The sequence below is a fragment of the Spea bombifrons genome, chromosome 4 (assembly GCF_027358695.1).
Source record: "Spea bombifrons isolate aSpeBom1 chromosome 4, aSpeBom1.2.pri, whole genome shotgun sequence".
NCBI classification, from domain to species: domain Eukaryota; kingdom Metazoa; phylum Chordata; class Amphibia; order Anura; family Pelobatidae; genus Spea; species Spea bombifrons.
In genome coordinates, this window is record NC_071090.1 from 56,987,416 (window position 1) to 57,002,446 (window position 15,031).

The 15,031-nt window shown below is 38.5% G+C and overlaps 1 protein-coding gene across 3 annotated transcripts in view; it reads left to right on the forward strand.

The window, feature by feature from the left end:
• The window catches only part of PLXNB2 (plexin B2), a 96,250-nt gene extending 90,770 nt beyond the window's left edge, over positions 1 to 5,480 (forward strand). For all 3 annotated transcript variants that reach the window (XM_053465510.1, XM_053465513.1, XM_053465511.1), the window contains 9 exons: positions 154 to 254; positions 602 to 686; positions 952 to 1,106; positions 1,254 to 1,414; positions 1,735 to 1,882; positions 2,143 to 2,207; positions 2,482 to 2,557; positions 4,067 to 4,141; positions 4,390 to 5,480. In XM_053465510.1, coding sequence (XP_053321485.1) covers positions 154 to 254; positions 602 to 686; positions 952 to 1,106; positions 1,254 to 1,414; positions 1,735 to 1,882; positions 2,143 to 2,207; positions 2,482 to 2,557; positions 4,067 to 4,141; positions 4,390 to 4,494 — 971 coding nt within the window. In that variant the 3' untranslated portion in view covers positions 4,495 to 5,480. The remainder of the gene's footprint in view (positions 1 to 153; positions 255 to 601; positions 687 to 951; positions 1,107 to 1,253; positions 1,415 to 1,734; positions 1,883 to 2,142; positions 2,208 to 2,481; positions 2,558 to 4,066; positions 4,142 to 4,389) is intronic.
• The last annotated feature ends 9,551 nt before the right edge of the window (positions 5,481 to 15,031 follow it).

The window sequence follows — 15,031 nt, forward strand, 5'->3', positions numbered from 1 at the left end:
TGTTTCAAAGTGAAATATTGTTTAGTTAAGAAGACGAGATCAGTTAATTGGAAAAAAAAATAATAATAATAATAAAAAATACATGAGAATAGCTGCACTTTAACACATCTGAGAGACACTGGAGTTTTTTCAATATTTCCTTGTTATTCCCAGAGTGGAGGCCAGGCTCTACAGCACAGATATTGTCCGATTTGGATCTAACGTCACAGAAGGAAGGCCGATGGAAGCGCATTAACACCCTCATGCATTACAATGTAAGCAAGTGGTTTGAGTTTGGGAAATGATAGAAATCTGCTTTCACGTTCGTGCCATTGATTGACCGGATATATCTGATATTATGTGTACCGTCTGAAACTTAGCTATAGATTGGAGATAATAGCATGCTGTTATAACTAGCAGCGTCAATCTAAAATGACGATTTAGAGAAAATTGTGTAAGGATAGTTCTGATATTAACTGTCAGGTTTCCTTTTTTTATATATTACATTTGCAGATTGCCAGCTGCCATGTAAATTAAAGTTGTATTGTGTATGTATTCTCCAAATGCAGTTTTGTTTTTGTTTTTTAAATGCCTAATGTGTCCCTTTGTTTTCAATGACCAGGTCAGGGATAACGCCACACTTATATTATCAAGAGTTGGCATTTCTCAGCAACAAGAAGAAAATCACCAGGACATTCCAGGGGAAAGTACGTGGATATCATTGATTTGGAAGAGACAATCCTTGAGGGACATTGGTCTTCTGCCACATACCTGCTTGGTGCCCTGAAACGGGCTCACTTGTTTTGCTAAAGCGTCTTAATTTGAGTAAAAAGAAATGTCACGCAATGCAAATATTTAGTATCTAATTTTTGCTTCATTTAGTACTTAAAAAAACTAAAACTGACCACTGTAAACATTTTGGTCTTTGGTTGGTTTGGTAATAACAAATGTATGAAATTGTGGTTTCTTCAGGGCATGCTTTACTAGATGATGAGAACAAAACGTGGCACCTTGTCCATCCAGCAGATGAGGTAGATGAAGGCAAATCAAAGAAGGGAAGTATAAAAGAAAAAGAACGAACCAAAGCAATAACCGAAATCTACCTGACAAGGCTACTGTCAGTCAAGGTAAAAAAAAAATATTCCCAGAAAACTTCCTTCCATCGCGAGTGAAAGTCTGTAGCGGTGCTAAAAGCCTGCTGCACTCTTTAAAACCTTTGGAGTGATGAAGAAGCTTTGCTTTAGTACAGCTGTCTTTGTTTCTGTGTCCAACAGGGTACGCTCCAACAATTTGTCGACAACTTCTTCCATAGTGTCCTCAATTCCAATCAAGTGGTACCTCCTGCAGTTAAATATTTCTTTGACTTCCTCGATGAGCAAGCAGAGAAATATGACATAAAAGACGAAGACACTGTTCACATATGGAAAACAAATAGGTAAACGCTTTCATTTATGGCCATGAGGTATTGCGCAAGCTGGAGAATGTGGATTGCAACCTATATTTTGTGGGAGTGCATGTGTGTATATGTATGTGTGTGTGTAATATATATATATATATATATATATATATATATATATATATATATTTCATTTTCCACAGGTAGCTAATTAACCTTGTATTTCAATCAATAAACCTAACTGTTATGTTATTATATTATTATACAGTTAAAATATCCAGCACAGCTCAGATGTAAGTGCTTATGAAATGTTTCCCTCGGTCATTGTGATCCCTATTAAATGGTTTCCCTTTCTTCAGTTTATCGCTTAGATTTTGGGTTAATATACTGAAAAACCCGCACTTCATCTTTGATGTACACGTGCATCAGGTGGTGGACGCATCCTTGTCAGTCATTGCACAGACCTTCATGGATGCCTGCAGCAGGACCGAGCACAAGCTGAGCAGAGTAAGTCCGTGTGGCACGCGCGCTGTCATTTTATTCATACATATTTTAAACCAGTTAGTAAAAAGAAACAACGTTCTTTAGGCAACAAGTTTCAGTATAACGCTGACATCAGATTTTGCCATGTAGTCACTTAGTGATGGCTATTTGTAAATAATGCTATTTCCATTATAGCCTTGTTCTGGATATTCTAAGAGAGCGCAAATGAGAGGCTCCAACATTAGACTTACATGTTTTTTTTCTTCTTTGTTTTCTTTACATAGGAATCTCCTAGCAACAAATTGTTATATGCAAAAGAGATCTCAACATATAAAAAAATGGTGGAAGAGTAAGTCTGTGCTTGACTTGAAAACATTGATTTCACATTGTAATGACTGCATAGTGATTTTATGGCGCTACTAGACCCAATTAGCAATTTTCCCATTGAGTGTTTTAGACAGGGCTCACTATAATGAATAAAGGTTTATTTTGCATACTAGCCTATTTGTAGGTCATGTTAACTATTAAACCTGCTTACCCTTTTCTATAACCTGGACACGGCATTGTGAGGCTGCGTAAAATATTGGTGACAGATAATGACCCATTGTAAACATGTATTTCAGCTATTATAAAGGAATCCGCCAAATGGTACAAGTCAGCGACCAGGACATGAATACTCATTTAGCTGAAATTTCAAGGGTATGTATGATAACTTTTAATATGTGTTTGGTTCTGCTTGGTCCATTTGTTTAATCCGCCAACAAAACACACATATATATATATATATACATATACTAACGTTTATAAGCAAAATCAGAAGTGAAAATGGCATAAACCAGGGGTGTCCAAGTTTTTTCTGCAGTGGGCCACTTCATCAGAATTGTATACGTGCGCGGGCCGCACTCATTTTTCACTGTGACAAAAAATATGGCCTTTAATAAAATATGCAGATTAAAATAAAGTAAAATGACGCAAAACCTTTACTCTTCCTCTCACTGATTTCTGGGCCTAGAAAGTTTTGCGACTACAAATTCAGGATTCCCTAGATTTATTCTAGGGATGAACTAAAATGAAAATTCTGGACCAAAACATTCAGGGTTCACTTAGCCAAAACCGAAAATGGCCCCCACCTTTAAAAATAATAATAAAAACTCACATTTTTAATAACTGGACAAAATTAGCAATATGACTTGGCAACCAGTAAATGCTGGCAACCCAGGCAACCAGTAAATGCTGGTACCTAGGCATGATGGGACTGTGCTCGCTGTGATTGCTGTTAGCAATCACACTCCTATCATGCCAAGTCAGCCAGTACATGCTGGTACAGGGTGGCTGTAAGTGATGTGCAGACCCCATACTGCTGGCAGCATCAATACACAAGGGGGGCAGCTAGCCAGGTTTCAGCATGTACTGGCTGACTTGGCATGATAGGAGTGTGATTGCTAACAGCAATCACAGTCCCATCATGCCTAGGTTCCAGCACTTACACATCCATGCTATCACACACACACACACTCATTTATTCATATAATCATTCATTCACAGATTCATTCGCTCAATCACACACACTCATTCAAACACCCTCCCCACCCCCTTACCTGCACTGCAGCTCCTCGATGCCGCTTACAGACTTCAGCAGGGGGCGCGGCCTCCCTCTGCCTTCTCTGCTAAAGCACAGAGGAAGTAGGATGTCACGTGAACTCCGCTTCCTCTGTGCAGTCCAGAAGACCCTCCCACAAGTAAGTAGCAGGGCTTGAGGTGCGGCTCGCGTAAGATCGGTTACCCTGGCTGCCGATCTTACGCGGGCCGCAACTCGAGGTCTCGCGGGCCGCATTTGGCCCGCGGGCCGCATGTTGGACGCCCCTGGCATAAACACTTCCTGTATTGTATGTTTGGGCTGTCCAACAATTCATCCAGGGGCTTTAGGTAACCACAGTTTATGCTTTTAATTCATTTATATTCAGACAAATGAACTGAGTCCTACTGGTAACTACATCAACATTTTAACAATCTGCCTGGACTGATATCTATATTGTGAATCCATGGAAGATTACGATCAATGCATCTCGTAAACCAGAATCCTATCTTTTTGTACATATTTATTTGTCTTAAACCAGCTGAATAGTGAAATGATTTAGAAGCCTTGTTGTTGGTCTGTGGGGAATGTTTGGTGTATCTGTACAATGTGTTGTTTTCTTCTGATTACAGGCCCATACGGAGTCTTTAAACACACTAGTAGCGCTACACCAGCTGTACCAGTACACAAACAAATACTACGATGCGGTAAGACTTTCCAAGAATCCGTGCTTGGAATATACACTGGAACGGGTTGCGTTTTAGATTTGTGTAATTGGGAGGTTATATTACCTGTGTGGAATAGTAACGTAATCACACACATTATAAACCGAATATGTTCTGTATGTTTTTATCATTGGAGTTGTGCAGTGCCAAATAATATTATCGGTTAGCCAAGATCCCTCTACATTGACTTTATCCAAATGACTAATGTGTGTGTTTGTTTAATGTTCTAGATCATAAATGCTCTAGAAGAGGACCCCGGAGCACAACGCATGCAGTTAGCTTTCCGATTGCAGCAGATAGCAGCAGCGCTAGAAAATAAAGTCACAGACCTTTGATGGGTAAAGTCACGAAATGAAGACGTTGCCGTATTCTCTCCTTGAGGAAAAAGAGTTTTATTTTTTAAATGTCCAATTTCCTCTTTTTTTAAACTGATCAGATCCATTTGTTTTCATATCAAGAAAGTGTAAAGGGGAATTGATTTTTACTGTAAATTATGCCTCAGATATGTGTTATATGTAGGGAGGTTTTTATATATAATGTAATTGCACAATGCATTCTGCAGCATTAACATTTTTTAAATTTGTTTATGCAAACATTCTCCATTTTTATTGCAATTTTGAGCCAAGCAATACGTGTAATAAGCAATCATTTCAGCGGATTGGGACTTGGTAAATGTTGCACTTCTTCCCCGCCATTTGTGTACGACTAACTGGACTGAAGATGGGATATTTGCACATTCATTTGGGGATCTTTTTCCACGCGGTGCCACTGGGGGATAACTCAATGTATTGCTGCTGCCCGGATTTTAATGGGATTCATTCACGTTGCCAATTCCAGACAGAAAAAGATGTTAATTTACTGAAGCACAACTCGAGCCTCGTAGCTTTCCCCCTTTTTTACGCTTGAGGTTTATTTTATATAAATATACATTCTATAATGTGCCTTAAATGTTCCAGTTGATGAAATACTGATGATACATGATTTTGTAAAGATACAGAAAATTTATTTATGTCACTGATTTTTCTTTTCTTTTTTTCTTTTTGTGAAACTTTGTGACCAACTTATAATTATGTATCAATGACGTACACATTGACCTGATTATGTAAAAATTGAATATGTTTTATCTTGTATTAAAATGTTACCTGTATTTGTTTATTTGCATCTGGTAGCTTAAAAACTAAACAAAAGCACCTCTACGTTGTGTATCTACATTAGGAATGTAACATGCATATAGAGAAAAAAGCCTGTATTCATGTTAAAAGTACCACTACCAGCATTTGATTGTAAACCTGAGAACTCAAATAAAGAGTCTCGCATCTCACCACTGCTTGGATCAGAACAGTGTTCCATTACAGCAAACCTCTGTATTATGTCTGATTATACGCAATTCTTCCAGGTACCTGCATAATAGTGTATATCTACTGCACTCTCTAGTGTTTAATATAGCCCCAAGTTTCTAATCTCAAAACCTCCTTATTAAAGCTCATGTTTGCCAAAAGTCACATGCAGTCCCAAAGCTACTGTTTTGGGTACCCAGTAGTTGCAGTTGGCTTCAGCGGCTTTCAATGCAAGTGTGGGTTGTTTTCCTGGCTGCCAGCAGGGGGCGCTCACAGGTAATAAACCGGCTGGTATAGTATGTCAACCCAGAAGTTGTTCCATCACTCGGCGTATAGTACAAGCTCCTTCCACCTGCTGCTTGTAGTTACTCAATCTGTGTGGTTAGATTTCATAATTTCGTAGACAGAAGTACAGATTGCATCATTGTGCATTTTATGAAGTTGTCTTTTGAAGAAAGTTAGGTCAACTTAGATTACTTCAGTTTTAAACTTCCCGTAGTGAGCAACACATACATATACTTGCAATATTATCTGATCAAAAAATAGATGTATATCTCAATGAAACAGTGCCTAAACATTTCCAATATAATAATGCTGAGCATTCATTTAACATGGGTGCTGTGTTTTACACTTGTGAGTTCAGCATCCAAGTCACGGCAAGGTTTATCCTGCGAGGTATAAAGTATATATAGCAAAGCATATCTTTTTAACAATTTCGGGGATACCCAGATTAAAATCCTGCTTGGCCATGTCTGCGTTTCTCTCTTGTATGCCGGGTTAGTCGTAAACAGTCTGCGTGAATGCAACATTCAGGATTTTCATTCAACAATTAATTTCCTGCAGATTATCAGCTCCAGGACCGCTATAAAACTGGTAGATTTATTGTCCACCCTTCTGGAAATGTAGGACAAATTAACCAATCCTGGTCAAAATTTACCAGGATCCAAATATTTCACATTTTATTTTTTATTTTATTTTGAAGAAATGTGCTTTATTTTATATGGTCTAGTGTAGTCCTTGATTACTGGGATGATGCTGATATGGGATTTCACTATATAGTGGGTGATGAGAAGCCAAGTTGGAAGCTGCTTTGTCCCACACCATTCCATGAACACGCCAAAATGCACACGGTATAGGAATGCTGCTGTGTGAAAATGAACCCAAACACGTTTAACCTCTCATGCCACAGTGAGGATTCTTTTAACCTTGAGCGCATGCTTTCAGTTTGCCAAACAGGTAGGATATTAACCTGCCCAATGGGACTGTGATTGGTGCCATCTTCTAACTTTCTAAGGAGGCATCCAGGGAGGCTTTGAATAATGAAACCTTTGAGCATTGGAAAGTAATCTGAAGCTAGGCAAGGGGCAGGTAAGGAGACAATGTAAGAAATCCCAATGCTTTCTTTAAGTATTATTCCATAAATTACACCACATTATTGAACTGTCATAAATGTTTTGGGATATTCAACCCCTTTATCAATGCGCTGCCTCATCTATGTTGCTTTTTTTTTTTCCTCCTTTCTTTCATTTTTTTTTTTAATTTGCATAAAAATGCTGTCAGAATTATCTCTACATATTTCCTGCAGTGTGTCTGTCCCCCTTGCTTGAGTTCATAGAAAGAGAAGTATACTTCCACTACTCTGATTCTCAAGCTCGGTAATGCTCACAAGCACCGAATCTCACCCGCGCAAAGACATTGCCTGCTGGTATTGTATAATGAACGAGATTTATGTGAGATTGCTCTGGGCAAGATGTTGCTGAGTTCAGTGCTCTATTTGAGCCGCTATGTTCTTCTACTCCAGTTTCAACAAACCAAATTTGTATGGACCCCACTTTTTGTTGCCTAGTGTTAACCGGAAAGAGCCTTCTCCAAAGAGTTGCCACAAAGTGGGAAGCACTAAATCGTCTAGTCACGGTATGCTATTATTTTAAAGATGTCCCTTCACTGTAACTAAGGTGCATACTCCAAATTATCATTGCACAAACTTTACAGTTAACATGCCTGCATGAAGGTACTGTTATGGAATCCACAAAACCAGAGTCATCTACCAGATGGCGGGGGAAGGCTTGGCAGTATTTAGCCCACAGGGCAAATCAAGCAAAGTGGCCCAATAATGGACTCAATACAACACTGGGCAGACCATATGTTGAATGGGCACTGCCCAGACACCCAACACACATCACAATCAGGGTGTAAATGCCTTCTACTGTTTTGAACTTTTTGGAAACCCTGTTGGCGATATATGGAATTACATTATTCCATACACTAAAATTGAATCGACAAAAACACGTGTGATTAACCATCCAAAGTATTTTGGCTTTGTTTACCAGAAGCTTTGGGTTTTTTTTAATACAAAAATATTGCATCAAATAGTAATACTAATTAGACATGTGATTAAACCTAATCCTAAATTTAGACCAATACATACATAAATGTGTATGTATCGCTTCCCCAAAATGTAAATAAGAGTTACACTTCCCGATATAAGTTCCTCCTATGTAAAGGACTTCCACAAATGCACACTTTTCAAGATAAAATTGTACCGTCTTACAAGATAACAATCTATTAAAATTACTGATTGTACTCTTTGCTAATCAGTGTTATACAACAAGTTATATCTGAGCCTTCCACTGAACACCAATGATGGTTCTTTAAATGAACAGAATAATAAGGTATTGTGTATATACTTTTATATTAATTTTAAAGCAATAAACATAAAATTTCATATGTTTAAATTATGTTTAACAAATATTGATAAACTGGCTTCCACCTACGCAGAGTAACGGGAAATAATTTAATTGGTGAATAATCGTGTGAAGAACAGGTAGTTACAAGGTTTTCTCCCACAGTGTACAAATAAGGTGGGTTTCTGGTGTATTTTAAATGTAAAAGTAAACCATCTGCATTGTTAAAGAGGAAAACAAATTTAAATGGTTATTAAACAGAGTAACTGAGGGATGTCGGTTGTGTGGAAAGTTTTCTCTTGCTGAAGACAATTACATTCTAAGACATGGTTCCACAGCCACATTGCCTGTTTTTAGCCAACAGCGATGTTGCTGTAATGAATGGTCAGACAGGCCTTGGCCTGCTTCTCATGTTGCCCACATACCCAGCCATGCTGATTTAGCAAAATAGTTTTCTTCCAATACTTTAGAAAGCTAAAGTGATCATTTTTCCTCTTTACCTAGGAAAATGAATATATACACAGCATGGCTGTGTTAATTTATCATTGCTGCCCTATTGCTTCAGTCTGCCTTTGAGCTAAAGAAAGAGGGTTTTGCAAAAGCTGGAGATAATAGACATGTACATGTTTTTATAGAGAACACATTTTAATTAATGATTCTAAAACTATGGCGAAAATACTAAAGAGCATCCATACAAGGTACTGGTCCTGGGTGAATTGTAAATTGGCAAGACAATAGTTCAAAGCTGCACTGATAAGACCGGTGAAAAACGCAAAAGAAAATAACAATCTAATAAGAAGGCTGCATCATGCTCCAACTAAAAATGGCATCAAAAGGTTTGCGATACTAGAGTTCCCCATAAACTGCCATTCTATGTGTATTTGTGATTGAACCTTAGGTCCAAGTGAGCAGATGCAAGGAACCATAGGAGGAATCAGCATAGGGCGGCCTTTCCCAATAAATGCTAAGGTCCAGCAGCCTGCACGCTCCAACTCAATTTAAATTAGACCTTCAAGCAAGTGCTGTTTCTCTGTTATATAGCGCAGAGGGAACAAATTAAGAGGCCTCACTGAAACTACAGAAAAACAGTACATTATTTTAAAACAGGAATACGTTTGTTACATTCATACAGTAGTAAAGGTACACTGCAGCCATCACATGAACTTAGAATTTCCATATTGTCTATTCTGCAAATGCATGAGGGGATCCTGCAAAATCCCTTCATGTGCATTTGCCTTTTCAATCATTATTTTGCATCAGTTATGTGCTTTATTACTATTTTGTTGGGGGGGGTTGAACATACACAAAGGGAAGGTCAGACGTATCAGAATGTCCCTGTAAGTACCAAAGAAAGTTGTGGAAAAAACGGCTAGGTTCAGGAATTAAAAAAACATTAAAATTTCATGAACGCTGCCATCTTAAAGTAGAAACTGGTGACTGTACTCAGATACAGCTTAATGGCTTATAACAGGACTACACCCCTCTCTTGCACAACAAACTGTTTGACATATTTAATATGGGCTGGCTTTACTCTGCTCTGGTGACAGAAAAACATAACTAAAAAGCTTTTCATTTACTGCCTGGATCTTCAAAGCCACAGTTCAGCTGGGAAATAAAAGTTTAGCAACCTAGTTCCTGATTGCCTAATCCCTGACATGTAACAGGAAGTGCGGGGAGTAGCAAACCTCAGCCTGCATCTGGGAAATGAAAACAGCACACATTGTGTTCCATTAGTTTTGTGTTGCGTTGGTATCGGCTCTATTGCAGAATGTGTGTTCTGTCCGTTCCTCTCTGGCCTACCATCACATAGCGTACAACATCAACGCAATGTAATATTAAATTAAACACAACCAAACACAGCATTAGAAACATTTTCCCGGTAGTGTTTCATACCCAACCCATTCCCAGAAACAGTTTTATGTTCGATTCAAGTTTTCTGAATTTTCGGGAACCCTTGTCATGTGACACAAAGTTAGGTGTTGATAGGCTGTTACCATAGAAACTGGAAACTTTGTGTGTTTGATGCGATTAAACCTCCAGAGGATTTCGTACAAGTAGAGCAGTAACAATCTGATACCATACAGAGCAGTCTGTCAGCATCCAACCAGTCATAACTAAAGACACATACAACTGACGCTACTGAAAACCTGTCTGTCCACTACGTTTGGTAAATAACCAAACAGCACTGCTCGCCGCTTCACACTGAAAAGCAGCTCAAATTTTACTGATACCGAACTTTTCTTCACTGATTCTGGAGGGCAGTAGCTCACTTTACCAAATGTCTGCCCCATACATAGCTGACACTTTAAGGGTTTACTTGCAGCATCTGTTGTTCTACAATATAAGCTGATTTATTATAATGTTAAAGTCATGTATTTTGGGATCTCACATAAATGTATTACTTTCTTTAGTTTGCTCAAACTTAGATCCATCCCTTGCATTAGAGATGGGACTCTTACACCTTTTATTGTGAGCATCAGCCTGTCCTGTCTAGCTATCTTTCTGCTAAACAGATTCCTTCACATGTCGCATATCGGTTGTAGGCATTGAGACATTCCAACATTTGCAGAAGAAGCATGACACCTCACAGAGACAATGCAATTGATTCTTTTCACATGCTAAAGCAGGAATTCCTTAGTATATGTGGAGTGCCAGAGAAAGCTCCAATGAAATCGTCTGGCTAAATGACTCAATAATATAAACACACGTAGTTGTGACAGGTTGTTACAGCATACTCTAAGTCTACACCCATAAATGTATTAAATAACTAAATAACTGGATTAAGATTCTATTTCCTCAACCACTTAAAAGGAAGAAAAGCGTGACCAAGCAGACAATCCAAAATGTACAAAGAGTGTCGTGTCAACACCCTACAGTTAATCTATACCATCAACACAACACTCTAGGAGATGTGGCCCATTCACATTAAACCCCAAAACTCTGACTCATTCACTGGAAACAATAGGGATCGATTTGTTCGATGGATGGCAAACCTTGTGATATAAAAGGTTGTGCATATAAACTAACAAAAAGTCCATAATACTTATGGAAAAATAATAAAAATACCATAAAATATGAAGCAAAACCTGGAGTTGGTTATAATTTGTATTTAATAACTGTGGTCATTTAGCATCAGTATTCATGGTCCAATACGTTGTCTGGCTGATCTTTTTTCAACTGCTTGGGGCAAGCTCTTACTAAAAATAAAGCTTACTTTTAAATGCCACTTTGTTTATGATTCATTCCAAGTAAACATGATGTAAATGGCACCACATACTTACCCTTCTGCCATTTCAGCGACAGATCAGGTCCTGCAGTGTGCCGCTCCATGTATACAGCCAGAGGCAAAATGCACATCAATTTGTGGCTGCTAGCCTTAGAGCACCAAGGCTGCTTTTCATCCTCAGTCCAGCTTTGATTTTGGATGCCCATGACCGGTTATAAAAGTTTTTAACAATTCTAATTTATTTCTATATCTTACGCATCTTAGATTCAAATTTGTGAATCACATCTGTCAAACACCTAATGATTTGTATACCCACCAGTCTATTTTCTAAATCCTGAGCAGGTAGGTGAGTTGCATCTGTAGCTCCATGTCATGGTTAATATGTACTAACAGTAAAAAATTATTTGTTGCCATTAAAAAAAAAAGCTTTGTTTTGTTAACATTGTGTTTCATAAACAAATGCAATGGGAACAACCGACATTGATTGCAAAATACCATCAATAGTTACTCTTTTCTCCTTCATCCCTCTGCAGGCACGTAATAGCAATTTTGATTATTTCATGTATGGCTTTCTTCTAAGTAAACTAAACGTACCTGGATACTGCGGCACCAGTGGATTTGTTAAGCAATGAAGATTAGCATGTATTGGGTATGCATTGGGGTGACACATGCCCCAACACTCCACCCATTATTTTTGCCCTCTGCACCAATGCCCTTGCAAGCCCTTTGGATATACCATCCAACACCGCCAATGGCCGGTGGGACACTTCGTTAGCGGTGTTGCTAGTAGCCAGGTCTTTACCATAAGTTTTATGTGAATTTGTGTGCTATTTATAGTTATTTGTGTATGAGTTGGGAGGAGAAATAATGTACTTTATTTACACAACTTAATTAATAAACACACCACTGATACACTTACATAAACCAAACATTCATGGATATGAACCAGATGTAGGGAAATGCACAGCCTTGTATGATAGACTTCTTTGTGACCTAAGTGGACAGCAGGAGTACCAGTGGGGTCCAGGGCAGGTTGAGAAGTACAGTATAGAAGGATAAAGCAATAAGAGTCATATATCCCAGGTTCAGGAGCACACTACAGTTTTATAGTTGTATAAACAAGCGCATTATGTCACTAAGCAAGAAAATAAGCCAATGACAAGCTTTAATATCCTACCTAATGGGTACGAGGTCTGCATCATCAGCACTCAGTGGCTACAGGGGGCAGTGCAGGTCAGCAGGCAATGCCACTAATATCTAAATAAATAAATGATTAGATGAACTTTGCCAAGTGGCAGTGTGAACGCGCCGCCAGATGTGAGGGCTGAGTGCTGTGTGAGACAGACTGCCAGGTAGTCTGTAGCATGGGGAATAATCCTGAGATTCTAGAAAAGAGTGCCATGAAGAAGTCCACAGAGATAATGGGGAGCTACTGCTCCTCCTTAAGGTATTATTTCTATTTTTGTGTGTGTGTAGGTTAAATAAAAGTATGAAGCACTTTCCTATGCATTCATTGTTCACTGTAATGTCCCTTTAAGAGTAAGGGTGAGTGCCGGAATGCGTGACCTTAAAAACCAGGCTGTTCACTCAACACCGTGACTTATGGGAAGAAATGCTGAGACTGGGTCAAACTTATTGCAACCTCCATTGAACAGGGTCATCCACACCTTCTGTGTTTGTTTAAATGTTTTTACGTATGACCTCATTGCATAATGCTGCTGGTGCTAATGTAAGCTGCACCTTAGGCCTGTATGCCAAACTTGATTCTCTGCAGATGCAAATACTGACATGAAGAACTGGAGAAAGGAATAATTAGATGAAAGAACAGCTGAACAGGAAAGCTTGTGTCCTTGATCTTGGCTTTATCCTCCTCCTGACACATTTTTGCAGATGCCTATGTTAAGAGCTGCGATGTCTTGAATTTCATCTCATCAACATAACAATGCATCATGTGGGCCAACGCAGCCTTTCTTGCAGGCGTTGGCTGTTAATAAAGCATCGTTTGGTCAGTAAAACTGAATGTTTAATCTTATTATTTAGTTAATAAACTTAACTTCTTAAGTAATATGTAATACATATGTACAATAAAATGCATACGTTATACATACATATACAAGCCAAACCCACTCAATGTTTCCATTTCTATTTATGTGTATACTCTTTTCATGCAAAATATGTTGTGTTTATAGTTACACTATAGTTACACTGGTCACTACGCAATAATCGCTAGCAGAGTGAAAAATGTTGATATACAAATGTCTTTCAGGTTTCTTCTATTTTTGTCACACTTAAATGTTTGAGATTATCAAACAAATCTTAATATTAGACAAAGATAACCTGAGTAAACACAAAATGCATTTTTTAAATGACTATTTCATGTATAGAAGCAAAAAAGCTTTCCGTCAAACAATGAACAAAAGTGAATTGATAATTGGGTTCAATTTCACTAGACACCCCCAGGCATGATAACTGTCAGCCTTGCTCAGTCTAAACATCAATTAAATAGAACCTATCTTGCAAAGTGAATTAGGCTAGAGGGTCTCAAAAAGCATCACGTTATGCTGTGAGCTAAAAAAGAACAGATGAGAGACAAAGACATTGATATCAGTCTGAAAAGCTGTTTCTAAGGCTCTGGAATTCCAGGGAACCAGGGTGAGAACCATTATCTACAAATGGAGAAAACCTGTACCAGTGGTGAACCTTCCCAGGATTGGCCGGCCTACCAAACTTCCTCCACAAGCACATCCATGACTTATCCCGGAGATCACCAAAAGAATCCAGAATAAGGTAAAGAACTTCAGGTCTTGCTCGTCTCAGCTAAGACTAGTGTTCACAATTCCACAATAAGAAAGAGACTGTGCAAAAACTACTGACTCATCTCACGTTTACCATAAAACATCTTGATGACTCCCAAGACTTTTGAGATAATATTCTGTGGACTGATGAGTCAAGAGTGGAACTTTTTTTGGAAGACATGGGTCCCTTTTACATCTTACACAATAAGAACATCATACTAGCAGTCAAACACAGTGGTGGTGGTTGTGTGATGGTCTGGGGCTGCTTCAGGACCTGGGCGACTTGGCATAATTGATGGAACCATAAATTCTGCTCCCTATCAAAACATATTAAAGGAGAATGTCCTGCCATCAGTATGTTACCTAAAGCTCAGTTGGGATGTGTAGCAGGACAGTGATCCAAAGCAGGTCCACCTCTGTACGGCTCAAAAAATAAAGGTTTTGTTGTGGCCTTGTAAAAGTCCTGATTTGAATGCGATTGAGATGTTGTGACATGACCTTAAAAAGGCAGTTGCTTGAAAACCCTGCAATGTGGCTGAATTAAAGAGTGGGCCAAATTTTCATCCACAGTGATATAAAAGACTCATTGCCAGTCATCGCAGATGTTACTGCCAAGGGTGGTGCAACCAGTTATTAGGTTTTACTTTCTACATGGGTGAAATAGGTTTTCATTAACTCTTTACGTTCAATAAATGAAATAATAATTTAAAAGCTGCATTTTGTGTTTACTCGCGTTTTATTTGTCTTATATTAAAATTAGGTGGACGATCTGAAACATTTAAATGGGACAAATAGAAGAAATAGGGAAGGGGCAAATACTTTTTCACAGC